This window comes from Micropterus salmoides, unplaced genomic scaffold (genome assembly GCF_014851395.1).
Source record: "Micropterus salmoides isolate LMB-PRFRI ecotype aquatic unplaced genomic scaffold, ASM1485139v1 Ms_hic_scaffold_2, whole genome shotgun sequence".
Classification (NCBI taxonomy): Eukaryota; Metazoa; Chordata; class Actinopteri; order Centrarchiformes; family Centrarchidae; genus Micropterus; species Micropterus salmoides.
In genome coordinates this window covers 52,436,804-52,456,129 of record NW_024041150.1, presented here as the reverse complement: position 1 = coordinate 52,456,129, position 19,326 = coordinate 52,436,804, and the positions used below count along the sequence as shown (strand labels likewise).

The following is a 19,326-nucleotide window of genomic DNA, read 5'->3' as shown; positions in this document are numbered from 1 at the left end:
GTTATAGTGGGACACAGAGAGGCGGACTGGTTATAGTGGGACAGATAGGTGGACTGTGTTCTGTCTCAGATTTTCAGGCGAGATATAAATATATCTATATCTATCTATTTATAAATATAGAATGGAAAGGCCTAAACTGTAAAATGTTTTCATTTTCATACCGCTGTTATTCTGTCATTACGTTCTGAGTAATCTTACAACATTTGAACTTAAATCAAGAGACATCTGTCAAAATTCAAGTAGTATGAAAGAGAGCTGTTGCTTTATTATTATAAATCGACTTTACATGGTTAGCGTACAGGTTTGGTTACAGTTGTTGTTTTTGGTTTGCTTTTATTTTATATAATTTAGATTTATGAAAAGCAAAATCACTAAGTTAAAACCTGCTTGGTAATAAACGTGATTCTGTTGTTTTGGGTGATAAAGCCTTGGAGCACTGCAGGCGGCTTCTGTGCTGGGAGTGATGCCCAACACCATCAAGAACACATCGTCTTTAACTGTCAGAAACGTTCTGTGTGCTCGTAACATTGCAAGTTCATTCTTACAAGAACGAATAGCAAGAAGTGTTCTGTAACGATGTCGAATATGTGTCTGAAATGCAGCTTGTAGCTCTGATCACAGTCAGCACCTTCCACTAACACTAGAGTCAAACACACAACAGGAAGCTGGACAGACACATGTCTCCACACAACAAGCTGATGTCAGTGAGGAAGTGTTGTAGAAAGACTGCTGTGTCATGTGATGTTTGTTCTTCAACACACACACAGATGTGTAGTGATGATGTAACCCTCCCCTCCATGTCTCTGCTGGGACGTCCTCACTGGCAGCATGTTGTCTCTGGGTCATTCTGCTTCCTCCGTCCTCCAGCCGGTGACCCAGAGATCCACCGAGCTCCTCCATCATCCAGGATGTTCCCCTCACTTTCACAGGTGGAGTAGAGAGGAGCCCCAGCTGGATCCTATGAGGACGTCTGTTACGGGGCAGAAACAGGCTGCTTGTTGATTGGTCGGCCGATCTGATGGACAGTAAAAGTGGAAATTCCAATATTTGTATTCCTCCAGAAGTGTAAAAGGCAATAACAGCAGCAGCAGAGGCTCTGAACGTCTTCATGATGATTCAGCAAATGAAAATGATTCCATGTGTGTGGAATCCAAATCAGAAATGAATCCTAAAAACTCTTTCACTCTGTCTGCTTCCTCTTCTTCAGCCAAAAGACTTCTCTCTTCTTCCTCTTGTGAATCCTGAAGCAGGTTTAACTGAGTCTGGGTCTCTCTGGTTGACCTGGTCTCAGTGAGACTAACAATGGCCGTCCTGGATAACCAGTATCATGAAGCTGCTTATGGACTGCCTCTGTTAACTCAGGGTTTTCCATCCAACTATTCAGTCCAGCTCACTAACAGTTTTGTTATCATCCAGTACATTTAGCTGTGCTCACATTGAGCCTCCAGGGGAAAGTCACACAAATAAGTTATGTTAGTTACTGAAAAGCAGCAGACGAGCTAACGCTGATGTATCTTCCTTCTGAAGAAGAAGAACCTCGAACCAGCCTTGTGCTGAGGTCGGTAGTGGACTCTCCAGCCCCATGGAAATTCGTGTGTATAGTGTTCAACTTATCCAGATCTTGTTTCGCCATCCAGGTTTCTTGCAGGCACAGAATGTCACACTCGTCTAGTATTGTGTCCACAACCAGACGTTTTGATCTATCAGTAGCAGCATGTCCTACTCGCAACCCGCGGGTGTTGTATGAGACAACACGCATTTAATATGTCTCATCTCTCCCAACGGAGCAGCTGACCTTCATCCCATCCTCGCCCACAACTGCAGCAGGCATCCCAGCATCGTTTTCATGGGACATCCCCTGAACCAGACAGACTTCTGTCTTTTCCTCTAAAGGCGACGAGGCTCATAATAGCGTCGGACAAAAGACCCAGCGGGCCAAAGCTGCGGATCGTACAGCTCCGCCACATCATTACATTCAGCGGAGATACAGAAGGAGCTGACTCTACTCTGTGTCGCCTCTATTTTTCTACATGTCACTTCCCAACTCAGCTTCATTTTTAAATACTCACTCTACACTTAGATCAAACTTTATAGCAAATATCTTTACCATCTTTGTTTTGACAGCTATTATATTACTAACCACACCAGTCCCAATTATGCCAGTTTTCTTTATCCCATGCATCGCTGGAGTTTTTACAGTGCGAGGTGTAGGGCTACGATGGGCAGGATTTTCAGGTACCTGCCTCAGTCTTGCCTGCTTCAGTCGGCGCCCATCCTTTACCACCATGCTCCACGGGGGGATCTGTGTTTGTCCCAGAGCTGGATCTACAGGATCCTCAGAACACTTGTGACTGCAGGATCAAAACAGGACGTTTCACTTTCATCATGCTCCTTTGAAAACACAATGGTGATGACAACATGGCAACCATCATCCAATCCCTCCTCAGCTTGGGTGGGCGGGGTCATCACCATGGAGACGGGAAGGTTCATGTCCTGGAGTCAGAGCAGGTTAGAAAGAAAATGATCTTCAGATCTATGTAGTGACGTCTGTGACTGTACGTCCTTTTGTTCTGTTTGTGTTTCTAAACCAAAAATCTTTCTTTACCAAGATCATCATAGACAAACGTCTCCAAAATTGACAGCAGCGATGCTCATTGATACTGCAGCCTTAATGCAGCCCCAGGTTGTGGTACCAATTTTGAGAGTAATTTATAAAACTTTATAGATTTATTTTCAATCCAGCGCCCTCATAGACCTGACGGGATGATGGTGAACAACATGTCGTGGTACATGTGATTGGCCGTCTGAGGTTACACCTACTGATTTGTGGTGGAAATGGTAAATTTCCTTCTGAAGAAATTAAAAAATAAAGACGTTACAACTAACGGGTGACTTTGTGATATTTATTAAAAGTAAGAATAACAGAGTGATTCAGCTGAAGGGCAGAGCTCATACACCAGAGGGAGAGCACTTTTCAAAAAGAAGTTACAAAGTGCTTTTACAAGTGTAAAGACAATAATACCCAAGATAAAAGCATGAAAACATTGAAAAGACTAAAATACACATTTAAGATAAATATAAAATTTGTAAAATACAATAAAATAAAAGGGATAAAATAGAGTCAAATAAAATCGGGAAAAGCTCTCCTATAAAGTATGTTTTAAGAAGGGACTTAAAAGGGTTCACTGACTCCGACCTGATTTCCTCGGCCAGAGCCTCGGGGCCCTGACAGCAAACGCTCTGTCCCCTTTAGTTTTCAGTCGAGACTCTGGAACAGACAACAGACCTCTGCCCGAGGATCTCAAGGTACGTGCTGGTGCGTATGGGACTAAAACGTCAGAAATATAACAAGGCGAGAGGCCATGAAGAGCTTTAAAGTGATCAATAGAATTTTAAAGTCAATTCTAAAACATACTGGGAGCCAGTGTAATGAAGCTAAAATAGGAGTAATGTGGTCATATTTCTTTGTTCTGGTTAAAAGCCTGGCAGCTGAGTTCTGGACAGTCTGGAGTCGATCAATAGATTTTTGGGTTAAACAGGTGAAAAGGCTGTTGCAATAATCCAGGCGTGATGAGATGACGGCATGTAAAATGGTCTCGGTGTCCTTAAAAGTTAACATTGATCGAATTTTAGCTATATTTCTAAGTTGATAAAAACATGATTGAACAAGCTTTGTGGTGTGCTGCTCGAAATTTAAATTACTATCAAACCAAACACCAAGGTTCTTTGCCACAGTCTTAATGTGATTTACTAGGGAACCAGCAGATGGCAGTATTTGATTTGCCATCTGCTGGGACCCGATGACCAGGATTTCTGTTTTGTCTGAGTTCAGCTGGAGGAAATTATTTGACATCCATTTTTTAACTTCACAAAGGCAGTTGTTAAGTGAACTCAGCATTCCAGGGTCTGTGGATCTGACGGGCAAGTATATTTGTGTGTCATCAGCATAAATATGAAAAGAAATGCCATGTTTATGGATAATATGTCCAAGGGGAAGCAGATACAAGGAAAACAAAGTGGGTCCTAAGACCGACCCCTGAGGCACACCATATTTAACTGGACAGAATGAGGAGACATAGTTGTTTACAGACACACAAAACTTCCTATTTGACAGGTAGGATGAAAACCATTCTAGGGCAGTACCAGAGATCCCCACCCAGTGCCTCCGTCTGTCTAACATGATGTTGTGATCAATGGTGTCAAAAGCAGCTCTAAGGTCCAGGAGTACAAGGACTGAGCACATGCCTTCATCAGCAGACATTAAAAGGTCATTGGTGACTTTAAGCAGGGCAGTCTCAGTGCTGTGGTACTTCCTAAAACCAGACTGAAACTTTTCAAATAATTTGTTATTTTCCAGCACAGTAAGCAGCTGTTTGGACACAATTCTTTCTAGAATCTTTGCAATAAAGGCAGTTTTGAAATTGGTCTAAAATTATGTGGGAGGGAACGTTCTAAACCAGGTTTCTTTAAAAGTGGGTTCACGCAAGCCGTTTTAAAATAATCAGGGACACAACCAGTAGATAGGGAGCTGTTGAAAACAAGAATCTGTTACTTTCAGTAAAAACTTTGTAGGTATTACATCAAGTGGGCTGGAGGACACTCTCATTTGTGATACTGTTTTTAAAAGCTCAGACAATTCGATGGGATAAAACTGGTTAAAACTCTCTTGTTGCTGGTGAGGAACCTCTGAGTAAGAGGCCGCAGGGGTAATAGAGGCTCTGATTGACACCACCTTATTGGTAAAATAAGATAAAAACAATTCACAGTCATGATTACTTCCAGCTGAGGCCAAGGAGGGGTTGGTTTACCAGCTGATCCACAGTCTTAAACAGAAACCTGGGATTGTGTTTATGTGTAGTAATGAGTTCAGAAAAATAGTGTGTTCTCGCATCCTTAACCATTTTATTGTAGTTAATTAATAAATCCTTCAGACTGAGTTAATGGACTTGGAGACTGGATTTTTTCCACCTGCGCTCTGCTTTCCTGCATTCCCTTTTTAGGCTGCGAATGCTGTCATTTATCCAGGGTTGCTTACTAGCTTTAGACGTAGGCCTAACCTTCAGAGGAGCAGTAATATTTAGTGACGACAAGCAGATATGATTGAAGTGATCGACCAGATTGTTGGTGTTGGAATCAGACAGGTGTTGGCTTTGGCTCTGAAAGAATGCGCAAAACTTTGAAACACTTTGTTCATTAAAGATGCGAGAACACACGGAGCTTGGTGAGGCGGCATGAGTAACAGGCGAATCGCAGCTAAAAACAATACATCTGTGGTCAGATATGACCAGAGGAAATGCTGACACCCAGGGTAAAAACCAAGTCCAGTGTATGACCACGGTTATGTGTTTGCCCTTTGACATGTTGTTTGAAGTTAAAAGAAGTGGCCATATTTAAAAAGTCAGTTGCATTAACATTGTTTGGGTCATCAACATGAATATTAAAATCGCCACAAAGAACAATTCTGTCATAATTTAAAACCAGAGTAGATAAAAATTCAGGAAGTTCTGATAAAAATCCTCCAGGCAGTTTTGGGGGGGGCGATAAATTATAACATATGACAGGTTGCAGCCCTCCAACTTTAAGAGTGAGAACTTCAAAAGAGTTAAATTCATCACAGCGTACTTGATGACATTTTAAATTTTCCCTATACACGCTCACTAGCCCACCACCACGACCACTGACCCTCGGTTGACTAAAACAATCATATTGAGGCGGACACAGTTCAGCTAGCTGGATATAGTCATTCATTTGCAACCAGGATTCAGTTAAAAACATAAAATCTAGATTTGCAGACAAGATAAAATCATTTAAGATAAAAGTCTTACTTGATCTCACATTGAAGAGAGCCATTTTAAATGAGTTTGTTCTGGGTGCTGGAGTTGGTGCAGTTGTCCTAATCCTTAAGAGATTACTAATATTTCTGTGTTGGATGTGCACATTTTGGTTTACTGGTCTATGCGTGATGATGACAGGAATAGAAGTCTTTGGAACAGCGCTGGGAGCAGACGGCTTTACATGCCAGCAGGTGGAGACAGTTGTTTGTGGCAGTGAGGCAGAGATCTGTTCAGTGAGCGGTGGTGTGTCCAGGTGTGCTGCATGAATGATTAGTCATTCACGTAAGTCATGTGTGGACCGCACCACATGCTGTATGTGAGCAGCTAACATTTCTGAGCCCCGTTTGTTTGGGTGAAGTCCGTCTGTCTTAAAAAGAGACATTCTTTGCCAGAAAATATTAAAATTATCCACATAACACACACGGTGAGCCCTGCAGGCGGACTGGAGCCAGTCGTGGAGGCCAAGGATTCTACTGAAGCGGCCAGCACCGCAACCAACTGTGGGAATGGGACCAGAGATAAAAACAGACTTTCCACACTGCTTTAAAAAGTTAAGAAGACGGTTAAAATCTGATTTTGTCAGCTCAGACTGGTGAAGAGCTGTGTCATTTGTTCCGACATGGACTATCACTCTTGTGATGGAGGACGGGAGCGACGGCATCAGGTCCTGGAGTTTTTTTAAATTTGTCAGCCGTGGTGGCACCGGGGAAGCAGTGAGTGATAGCGTTAAAGAAACGGATGAAATGCGCAACACATAATGAGCTCTTCACCAAATTTAAAAACCATTTCAATAGTTTTTTAAAAAAATGTAGAGAAAGAAGGCAGAGGCGCAGTTTCACACAACACGTTCTATAATTTCATAAATTGTTTTAGGTGACTTGAGTCTGACTTGAGTCCAAGTCACGTGACTTAAGTCCACACCTCTGATCTTCGGTCTTACCGATTCACCTGTTGACAACGCATCTTGCTCTTCTGTTTGAGTAACGGGGCTGTTCAAGCGGTCAGTGCTCGGTCCAACAAAACAGAAGATTACGTTCGGTTGTAACTGACTTGTAAATCAGTTTTCCGGTTCGCAAGGATTTATTTTTAGGGGAGTATGAGAGTGAAATGCTGTAGATACCTGGGCCTAACGTTACACCACACAGAAAAATCCCACAGTCGTTGCACCCTGCCTATCTAGTAATTTTGGCTATGCAATAGAAATATATACATTCACACACACTTTTAGCATAGCATATGCTGTGATAATAATAAAACTGAATTGAATTTATAAACCCTCTGGACTGACGCTTTCCAGCTCTTTCAAAATCAAACTTCCTCAGTATTAGTATTGTATTCAGGGCAGGAGGAAACCGCTAGCTCGGCTCTGTGAAAACTGTCACACTGATGCTTTGTGAATGCATTTGTGTCTTCTACGGGTACTTCTGTTGTTGTGCTGTGTTGTGTTGTGCTTTTTTAGGTCACCTGATTGAGAAAAGGTTTTTCCACACTGTTCACACCAGTATGGTTTCTCTCCAGTGTGAACACGTTGGTGGATTTTTAGGGCACCTGATAAAGTGAAAGCTTTCCCACACTTTTCACAGCTGTACGGTTTCTCTCCCGTGTGAACACGTTGGTGGATTTTTAGGGCACCTGATTGAGTGAAAGTTTTCCCACACTTTTCACACCAGTACGGTTTCTCTCCAGTGTGAACACGTTGGTGGATTTTTAGGGCACCTGATTGAGTGAAAGTTTTTTCGCACTGTTCACACCGGTGAGGTTTTTCTCCAGTGTGAACACGTTTGTGTTTTTTCAGGTCACTTGATGCAGTGAAAGTTTTCCCACACTGGTCACAGCTGTACGGTTTCTCTCCAGTGTGAACACGTTGGTGGATTTTTAGGTTACCTGATGCAGTGAAAGTTTTCCCACACTGGTCACAGCTGTGCGGTTTCTCTCCAGTGTGAAGTCTCTGATGAATCTTCAAATATCCAGATGTTGTGAAGGATTTGTCACAGTGCTGACAGCGATGATGTTTGATTCCATCTCTTCTTCTCCTTCTCTATATCAACAGAGAGAAAAACAGTAAGTGGGATGTCATGGTGCAGCGAGCTATCTATAACCATAAATGACGTTAGAGCACATCTTTGAAATCACATGCTAACCTACTGTACCACATTATGAGTACAGGGCTTAAAGCAAGACATTTTTCTGTGCCTGAAATGTGTTTGATGTTTACGACAAGGGGGCAAAAGCGTAACAGGATAATGGGTTCACAAGAACAAGGCGATAAGATAGCTGTATACTGTTTTCATTTGATTTTGAGCATTAAATATAGGTGCTGGTACTTAGAGCTGGCAATATGGCCGGAGATGTTATCACAATAAAACATTTCATATCATTCAATATCAACAATTCTCATGATAAATGTAACTTGATGCCAGTGGATCACTTAAAAAATCTGAGGTAAAACAAACATTCAAAACAATTCTGATTAAATAAATTTAAATTAAGTAATCTTTCAGTCTACTGGTGACCTGTCCAGGGTGTACCCTGCCTTGCGCCCGATGTCAGCTGGGATTGGCTCCAACCCCCCCACAACCCTGTACGCAGGATAAGCGGTTGACAATGGATGGAGGGAATCTTTCAGTCCCTTTTTCTCAACAAAATAAATATCTTAATAGAAAAATTCACCGATTTGTTTGTGATTCAAATGAATTAAATCAAACACTTAATTAAACATTTGTTATATTGTTATCGAGGAAAATGATATCACCATACTAGCGCATCAAACTTTAATGTTTTGCCCCCTCCAGGCTGTGATTGGTCAGTTCACGAAAAGTTACTGTGACAGCTTCTTTATGCTCACGACTGCATGAAAGGCACCCGAGCTTCTACCTGCTCTACAGATTTTCAATCGACCGCTCTGCCTGGCCCTCTCCACACAATGCTCTGAAGCCTCAGTCACGGACAATCTCAACACTGATAGGCTATCGCGAATCAGCATCATGCAGCTTTCTCGCTTGAGTTGAAAATATTCAACTAACGCGAATTCCTCTGTGTTGCCTTCACGTCTCCGGCTGGGTTATTTATTTCTTATTGTCCTTTTAAATGCACTACAAAAGTAGCTGATGAGAAAAAAATTTTCGTTTCTCTGTGTATGGAAATACAAGGTGAAATGACAAAAGTTTATCTATATCTATCTATCTATCTATCGAAAGGTGCGATATGGAATCGTTATGGCTCAATAGCACAAGCACAAATACCAGTGCTGTTTTAAATATTTAAATGATAAAGAGATAACATGCGACAGTGAAATTAAATGTGTGAGAGACATCATTATCCATTCCTTTCACATTTAATTTTATTTTGATAATAAACATCCACATATGATGATACATGATCATCAGCGGACATAATTGTGTTTTTCATGGACTACTTCATAAATGGACATAAACCCACTTCAGTTCTTCCAAGAAGCAAGGCTTTCGTATCCTCACTGGTTCTGTATACACAGTGATGACTGCAGGAGCACTAACCCAGGTATAACATACATTAAATATTCTGAAAACACTGTGATCATGGACACCACCAATTCACTAAAGTGTAACTTCTGTGTCGAATCGCCGGTGTAGGCTACGGGGCTACACAGAGGCTACGCTGTCACCTGACGTGCACCTCCTCAAAAATATAACTACGTTGACGCGGACCGTAAGCACTGTGATTGGTCGGCTGGGTAGCCTCGCAATGCCTCCGAGCCGACAGGAAGTATCCCATGCTTTGCAGTAACTTTTTCTAGCGGCTAAAACGGCAGCTATTTTTGCAAATTTATTTGCGGTCCGCCGCTCCTAAAATTTCCCACGATCATTAAACTATGAGCTACAAATGTTTTCACTCGCACACTGTGCGAGCACAGCACGGCACTGCTCGGCTCGCTTCCTCTCCTCGTTCTATGCAGAACATACGTGACAGATGGTGTTATAAGAGCAGCGTAACTCTGAATCAGGAGGTGCGTAGCGAGCGTTTTCTTGTCCGAGCGGCAGAAAGTGATGAACGCGAGCGGAGGAAAATATTCTGGCAATAAATGTGCGGTGTCTGTTACAGAGTGTCAGCTTCTCAAGACCAAGAAAAGTCTGTTGTTTCCTACCTGCTGGAAAAGTGAAGCCTGTTAGTGCTAAGTTAGCTAACATCTTCAGACTGCAGCTGAGCAGCTTCTACAGCAGCTACGGAGCCGCTATGTCACTTAACATTAGCTCAATTTATAGAAAGTAACTGATAGCTGTATTTTATTACTGCTTACTTTTCAAATGTTGAGCACATCAGGTACAAACTTAGACTAAACTGATGTAGCCTGCAGCTCCGTCCTGCTGATTCAATTATTTTTCAGTTTTTAGTCTGAAAAAGTGGTTTTGGAAAAGAAAGGACGGAGGTTAGTAAAGCTAATTAGTGATGCAAATTAGTCCTTTTAAGCTAACGAGGAGAATTCTTTTTGGATTTTAATGTGCAAATAAAATGCACCTCAGAAGGGAGGAGGTTTCTCATGCTGCCTATTTTTTATATTAATGTCTACAGATAAATGCCGGAAGCTGTAAAATGAAGACACAAAAGGCAAACATGAACAGTCGTATATATAATGAGGTCATATTAACAGGGTTTTCCTGCCGTTAAGGCTTAGGGGTGACGTCCAAAACATGCTGTGCCTTCACTGTAAAATCACTGTGGAGCAACAGAACCAACCAAATTACTTTCTCCAGATCTAAAGGTTGTAGTTCCTCCAGCAGACTGATCTTTGGCTGTTGGTTATTTATTAACTGCTCTAGCTGAAAATAATGGCCCTATATGATGTTAAATTACATATTTTTCATTGGAAAACATAAAATTTTCTTGGGGGAGGAGCCCCAAACCCCTCGTTTCGAAACGACTTCCAGTATCTTCAACCAAGTCCAGTTGCCCTTGACTTTAACCTTCATTGGACTCCTAGAGGAAAGACTGCTGATGTCTACAAAGAGTCTCCACAAATACTATTTAGAGCTGAAACAAGCACGATAATGCAGGCAGACTATTTGTCACTGTGATAACCTCACCAACACACGAGGAAATCTAGTGACCGATTAATTTTTCACCATCATTGTTTGTTCTGCACGCTCCCGACACAACACATGCTGCAGCGTGCATGCGCCGCGGGAAACTCACAGAACAAAGAAAAGAGAAACGCCATCTTGAAGAGAAGAAACTGAAAGAAAAATCACTCTCAAAACATGAATCACGGAGACACTTCGGAAATCAAACCACGTCAACCAAACCCTGGAGCGGGTTTTCAGGCTCTGATCTCTAACAACAGAATGAACGGGGTCATTATACGAAAACGTGCCATTTTAAGTCTCTCAGGGAAAAAAGCTCTTTAAATCTTAATAAACCATAAAACAAATAAAATATTTTATAATTTTAATCACTTTTTAGTGCAAAGCATCTTGCGGAAATGTTGAAAATGGCGTGTCCCTAAGTAAAGTTGCATAATTCCCAGGAAGTGACATCACTTGCCTTTTTATGAAGTTTATGGTAAAAGTCAAGTAATTGTCACCTCCTATAATGGATTTTTTTTGGTAGTGGGACAAGCTCAGTGTGTCAACCCTGTTACCACATAAACATATGTTAAAAAGTTATTTCTCTCATGATTGATCACCATGTCCTGTCATGACATTTACCACAAGGCTAGTAGTGACTGGCAATAACATTTTTCGTCACCCCTGTTGCCACTGAAATGGTAAGGTCCATGGAGTCAACTGAGGCCAATTGTAAAAAACAGTCTTTGGAATTTTCACTCTCCTGGGAAAGAGATGAAGGACAGCATTATATGTACGGGATAACTTTGGTAGATATCCTCCTTTCTTGAGAGATGGTTTCTCTACTTTGAAGTAGATAGCCTGCTTCACTCTTCTTTCAAACTATCAGTCCTCTCTATCCAAAATATGTATGTTGTTGTCTTCAAAAGAGTGTCCCTTATTCCCCAGATTTAGGTAGAGTCTTAAACTGAGAAGTTACCCTTCCTGTGTTGAGCCATACGTTTGATTAATGGTTGTTTGCTTTCCCCGATATACAAATCTGTGCATTCCTCACTGCACTGGAGAGCATCCACTATGTTGCTGTTCTTGTGTTTGGGGTGGGGTCTTTCAGGTGGACCAGTTTCTATCTTAGTTTGTGGCTGGGTTGGAAAAACACAGGGATGTGGTGTTTGTTGAAAATCCTCTTGAGGTTCTCTGACACTCCTGACATGTATGGAATGACGATGAAGCAGTTCTTTCCTCGTTTCTTCACCAACCACAGTATTAGAGTTCTTCCTGGATCTTGTGGTTGTTTTCATATTGGGTCCAGTTAGATTATCCACAATTAACTTCATCCTTCAGTTTTTTGTACTCCTTCTCTGAGGGCACTTGTTTGTACATTATCAACTTGGTGGTGCAGAGTTTTGACAACTCCTTGCTTGTGCTCTAGTAGGTTGTGATAGTTTTACGTAAGTACTGGTCTGTGTGTGTGGGTTTCCTGTATACTCCAATGTGGAGGTTCCGGTCCTCTTCAATGTGTATGCCACACTCCAAAAAAAGCCACGTTGTTGTTCTTGCTATCCTCATCTTTCATACGAGAGGTAAAGACAAGGAGGAAAATGCAACAACATTGTGATTCCATTACTGTATTTGGATGGGGAAGACAGATGGTTTAAAAGAGGAGTGAAGGAGGCTATTTACACCAGAATAGGGAACCATCTCTCAACAGAGGAGGATATATGACACCACTTATCCCCCATTTATAATGCTGTCTTTTTATATGTTCCTAGAAGATGGAACAATTGGTCACATTTGGCCTCTTGTAAAAATTCCAAAGACTGTTGTTTACACTTGGTTACAATAGCCAGGATCACCAACCACTAATTGGTATCAATGACTTTGATGATGATCCCATAGAGGTAAAATACATGGAACTTCCCACCAGTCATTAGAACCGAAGACGCCGCTTGGATTTGAGGTGAAAAATCTTTAACCAAGTATATTTTTATGTACCCACAGGCCAAACTATTTCATTTTTCACATTTATTTGCAATATAATTTTAATATGTTTGAATTAAACAATTGATATACAGTTAAATCTGTAGCATCATCATAAAGTTGTACCATCTTTTATGCTAAAAGCTCTCAACAAATCTGTCTCCAAAATACTCTATCGTAATACTAATTAGTTATTTTGAATTAAAAGTTTAAGAATGTCCCATTATTACTCCATTACACCCATGACTGTAACTTAAACAAGCAGTATATCCAGTAAGGTGACTGCTGTCAACCCTGTTACCGATGTGTCAGCCCTGTTACTTGTATAATATTCTAATATAATTTGAAAAATAAAATTGTGAATTCAACTAATGGTACAAGTTAAGTAGAAGAGACCAGTAATACACTAAAAGAAATTGGGATATTATTACTTATTTTTCATAACTTTTTCTTAAAACAGAATATGTTGTGACAGTATTAATTGTAAATGAACGTATGTCATCAAGTAAACTAGTTTTGTAACAACTGGACAAACATTTTCTGATCTATAGCTTGATTTGTATCATTCCACATCCAGTTACGATGCATTTAAAGCGCCACCTAGTGGTCGATTTGAATGAAACTGTCAGGGCATATTTCTGGCACTCATGTGGACATATCCTGTGAGTTTTGTGATGATTGGACCAACGCTTGCGGATTCTTGTCTATTTATGTCCTGAGCCACACACTTTACATGTTTATTGGTCAATATCTTTAAAACGAAAGGAGCTATCAACAAGCTTTATACAACTTTATATACCCTAAGGCCAATGATGATCCAGAGAAAATTTGTTTGGTGCTGAGGATTTCTGAGATGATGGTGTTGAACACTGAGCTGAAGTCCACGAACAGAATCCCTGCATGTGTCCCTGGAGAGTCGAGGTGTTGCAGGATGTAATGCAGTCCCAAGTTGACAGCATCATCCACTGACCTGTTAGCCCTGTAGGCAAACTGCAGGGGGTCCAGCAAGGGGCCTGTAATGTCTTTCAGGTGGGCCAACACCATTCTTTCAAAGGACTTCATGACTACAGATGTCATGTCGACAGGCCTGTAGTCATTTTATCCAGAGATGGAACACAGCTCCAGTGAACTGTTGAAAGATCTGTGTGAAAATGGGGGCCAGCTGGTCTGCACAGATTTTTAGGCAGGATGGAGACACACCATCTGGCCCATATGTACAGTATAAAGCATTTTACGCATGTACTCCTCACCGGGGGGGTTCACTGGGGTAGCCACCAATTTTATTAGGGTGGCCGTGGTCCCCCCCGGTAGCACCACTGGATGGGACAAACATTTTATGATCAATAGCTTCCTTTTGTGCATTTATAGCGCCTCCTAGTGGTCAATTTGAATGAGACTTGCAGTGTATGTGTGAGGTCCTTATCTAGACATATCCTGCAAGTTTTGTGTTGATTGGACAAACAAAATGCATTTTGTAGCCTGATTTGCGTTTTATCCCCTGCAGTTTGTTTGCATTTATAGCACCCCCAGGTGTTCAATTTGAATGAAACTATCAAGGCATGTTTCAGTTACTCATGAGGACATATCCTGAGAGATTTGTGATGATTGGAGAATGAATATGGGATTAATAGTGTAATTTGTGTAATGCTAAGCACCTGTCTTGCGCTAGTAGCGCCCCCTAGTGACGTATGTACATCAAATTGTCCAGGTATATCCGGGGCACCTATCTGAACATATCCTGTGAGTTTTGTGATGATCGGCCATACGGTTGCTGATTTGTGGTTTGTGGATTCATGTCCAGAGCCTCGCCCCTTTCGAAGTTCATTGGTCCATATCTTGAAAAGTAATTGTGATATCGACATGCTTTATACAACTTTTAATAGGCTTGATCCAATTATGATTCACTGAAAATTTGGTGGCAATCGAAGCTACGGTCTAGGAGGAGATGTCAAAAATGTGAGAAATTTCAAGTCAATCGGACTTACGGTGTAAGGGGCGTGGCCTTTCAAAGTTTACATTTTTAAGCCTTAATTATAGCGCCACCATGTGGCCACTGAAGTCAAGCCAGCCTCCACTTCAAAAACGACAGTCAAGCCAGCCCTCGCGCTGTTTTGCGATGAGTGTTTTTTCTAGTGTGGTGTCCGAACGATAATGCTGCGATGATGTGTTGAGAAGAAATCCGCTTGACACTGTTCTTGATCATAAAAGTTTATTACATCAAGGAGTTCAGCATCAATTACAAGCTCTGCAGCAGCTTGGAGAGTGACCCAGCCCGATAACCACTCTGTTCATCAAACACAGCTTATATAGGACCTGTTTAGGTATCTGCTAAATACCATATAAGGGTTTGAGTCTGCAATCTAAGGCACCAATCAATATAAGGGCAAAGTTCTATAGGATAATTGTAGACATCTTGTTGGACACCAGATAAGGGTTCAGTACTATTCTGAGGTAACATAACACGGGGTGTGTAAACATCTTGTTGGACACCAGATAAGGGTCTGAGCCTCCACGTAACCACTGACCTCTGCTCTCCCCTTAAAAGGTCACTAATCCTCTATCCAGCTGCTACAGAGCTACGTTATGCGTCAAATGCACATATGTTATACACCACACTAGGCATTACGGTAACATCGTGTCGCAGCACATTTCAAAATAAAAGTGAGCTTCTGCTGAACAGAATGCAATTGATGTGGCAGAAACGATTGAAAAAATAAATGCTTAAGACACCACAAGAATCTAAAGAAAATATTAGTCTGACAGAAAGCTTACTACATTCTACCAAGATTCAAACTCATGTAAAAAGAAAACCTTCTGTTTCCACTAACTCATTTCACTTCACAGTGACAGCAGACCACCTCAGGGAGACCCTCTGTCAATATCAGAGTAATCTGATGTTTGGTTTTAATATTACAGCCATTGAAAGTGTCTAATATTTTCACTATTCGCCAAGATTCAAATTGACGTAAAAAGAAAACTTCCTCTTTCAACTTTTAACAACTCTAGTTTAGTGCCCTTTCACAGGAGCCGATGTGAAGCTGTCGGGTCGGAAATAAGGACCGGCCGGGCCAGTAAAAGACCTGGTCCCTACCCTAACCAACGTAATAAACTCAATAAAATTACTCTATTAGATTTCTTCTTTAGTCAAAAGACGGCGTAGTCAAAAACTTCACTGGAGACGGTCAAGAGTCGGTGCAAAAGAGTTTATTCCAATAAAGGACCGATAAACCCGAGCAACATCCTGCAGGTCTCAGGATGGAACCGAGTTGGTGGTCAGCGAACATCGCCTTATATTCACCTTAAGCTCCACCTTGTCCCTCCCTTCAGGTGGGCGTTACATCTTAACTCCTCCTTATCTCCTCCTTCCAGGTGGGCGTTACACCTTAACTCCACCTATAGTGTTCGCTGATCACTCCTCCCCCTTGGTGGATTTCTTATCCTCTACTGCCATCTAGTGGCCTTTTTCTTGTACTGTTTTACCAAATTAACCCTTTCATTAATGTTACAATTTCCACTTTTTAACTATTATTACATGTAATTATTGTTACCATTTATCTCTCTTTATATTTTTTACATTACTGGATTAGAAAATCCACCAATATGTTTCAACTTCAGTCCCACCGTATTTTTTTTTTTAAAGTTATACAGGCATAGTTTGACACCATTAAAACTTAAACACTCACAATCGTATTTTTTAAAAGAATTAATAAGGAATAACATATTTCATACATGTATAACGTGATTCAATGAACAAATACATGATTCAACAATGCCAACCATGAGAGTGCTTTGTCTCATACAAGTTAACTTTCGGCAGCGCAAAGCTTGGTTTGTCATGATCTCATTCTTGGCTTCAGTTCGCGATGATCTCAGCCCTGGCGTACGTGACTTACTGCAGGTGCCTTGCTTCTAATGAGCGGGTTACGGTTGGCTAGGTTTTGCCTGCGCGGCCTGAGCAGCTTCTCTGCTCATGTAGGCATTACATTACATTAAAAAGCACACGTTCACAGAGAATAAGAATATATGATAAACACACAGCGTATAAGAATAAAATATGAGTTTGAACACACTCATTAAACACTCAGTAGTTAAACACTCAGTAGTTAAACTTTACACTATAAAATAACACTTTAAATGATGACAATGTAGACCACCATTGCTCTAGTAATTAATGATAACAATTTAGGCTATAATGCTCAAAAATAATTCACAACAAAGCCAACCTGCGCTTTTTGTTCAAAATGTGGTCTCACATTTGATTCACATACAGCAGTGGACGGCAAGAGGCAGCCCATGGGCCAAATAAAAGCCATCAGTGCAAGACTCCATCAAGATGAGAGGTGTTTTTTACATCGATTACGCTTGGTGCTCAAACGCAGTCAAGACGGATGTATACGTGTATGTAGGCTATTTATGTAGCCTATATATTGATTTATTTTAATTAATATATTACCATAGTTTAATATAGGCCTACACTTAAATATATGTTGTGTGTGTATCATGAATGAACTACAAATTTCGTTTTGTTATGCAGCCTAGTGCTGTAAAATGACTAATAAACAACCTTGTACCTTTTCTCTAAACCTATGAATGTGTCTCAGTCAAAATGTAATTCAATGTTTGTAACATTGATATATTCAGGTATACAGATGAAATAACCTTTAATTAAAAAACAGTAGACCTGTAATGTAACACGGTAGTAAGAGCAGGGAACCTGAAGGCTGTGCCTACAGAAGCTTAGAACGAACAACAGAACAACCAGCTGACCAAGATGAAAGACAGAAAGGGGTAAAAACCATTTAAGGCCGACACAGTCGACTACTAGTAGGCCTATAAAGAGGTACTGGCTTCTGATCCTCAAACTTGAGACCTCTATTAAAATCAGGATGATTCTTTTCTGGCTGTCCACCTGCACTTTGTCCAGTTAGAACAATTAATGATGTTGGTAATCTGTCCAATCCAATGACACTGTCACAGTCTTTGTTCTTGTGACTTGTTTATTGTAGAAATGGAAATCTAGTATGAGCAGAGGTGTGTGTGTGTGTGTGTGTGTGTGTAACAGTAAACAGAGACTGGGACTATGTTGTTTTCTTCATTTCTTGAAAAAGGTCTAATGTTGTGAGAGTAACCCGACAATCATCTTTGAAATTTTAACCTTGTCCTTTGTAGATCCAATGTGAAATGTGTGAAAGGTGCCTTGTGGTGTCTGAAGCACTTATTTATTCAATCGTTTTTGCCACATCAATTGCATTATGTTCAGCAGAAGCTCACTTTTATTTTGAAATGTGCTGCGACACGATGTTACCGTAATGCCTAGAAAAACACGCATCGCAAAACAGCGCGAGGGCTGGCTTGACTTCAGTATGTGGCCGATTGGGTTCATATTTCACACCATTTCCAGTTATTCCCCCAAGTTTCATATTTCTAGTTCCAGCTCTCGGGAATTTTATGTAAAATGGCACGATGATGACCCAACGGATGATACACGGACCCTCGAGACTCTTCCTCGTGTCTTTAGTCTCGTGATGAAGTCATGACACTGACCTGAACATCGGCGCTATCAGAGCACGAGGCTGCTGTTTGGCTCCTGCGGTCCGGGTTCTGGTTCTCCATCGTCCTGCAGGTCTCCGCTGTGACTGGTGGACCGTGTTGTCCTGGACTGAGTCTGGATTCTGGTCTCGGAGCTCTTCAGGCTGAGATACAGGAGCGCTGCGGGATCCCGCGGACTGTTCTCGCGATGTCACGGCGCTCGCCCCGCCCCTTAGTTACTGTCGCTAAAGCCGTTTAGAAACATGGCTCCTTGATTCAGGCAGAAGATGAAGTTTAGTTAGTTGGTTTCCTGAAACCAGCTGATCATATTTGATGTGTATGAGGGAGTGTGCTTCACACAGCAGAGTTTTAATGAAGTGTTTGTTGACAAACATCTGCTGCTTCTCTCGGCAGCTAAGAGAGTCCAAACCATCATTAACATCACAGTGAAGCTGTTTGTTCACTTAACGGGCCATCGTGTGTTTGTCCAGGTCGGCTCTCTATTCAAATGGGGATCAGCTGCTTGAAAAGGCGACTGATGCCATTTTCACCTCTCTTCAGGTGATCAGCTTGAATAGGAGGCAGAGAGCTGAACATGTGGACATCAGCTGGCTATTCAGCTGCATTAATGAGCAGCCCAAACAGATGCAACACAAAGCCACTGAAGAAAACTGTGTGTTGTGAATGTAGCCTGCAAACCTCTTTAGTCTCTGTTAATACAGAAGAAATTAGAAATATAACAACAACATGTTGATGTGATGCTCATGTAGTGATATATATGTGCATTTGACGCATAATAGTTTAAAATAGCACTGTAGCAGCTGGACAGAGGGTCAGTGACCCTAAGGGGAGAGCAGTGATTGATGGTTATGTAGGGACTGAACTCTTCTATGGAATTTGACCTCTGAACCCTTGTTTTGTTACCTCAGAATAGTACTGAACCCTTC

The 19,326-nt window shown here is 41.3% G+C and overlaps 2 protein-coding genes across 2 annotated transcripts in view; both read right to left on the bottom strand.

Moving 5' to 3' along the window:
* The window catches only part of LOC119912613 (butyrophilin-like protein 2), a 566,400-nt gene that overhangs the window by 209,646 nt on the left and 337,428 nt on the right, over window positions 1-19,326 (bottom strand). The gene's annotated exons all lie outside the window — the stretch shown is intronic.
* The window catches only part of LOC119912603 (zinc finger protein 208-like), a 117,313-nt gene that overhangs the window by 19,132 nt on the left and 78,855 nt on the right, over window positions 1-19,326 (bottom strand). The window contains exon 5 of the mRNA XM_038731875.1: window positions 7,304-7,807. Coding sequence (XP_038587803.1) covers window positions 7,304-7,807 — 504 coding nt within the window. The remainder of the gene's footprint in view (window positions 1-7,303; window positions 7,808-19,326) is intronic.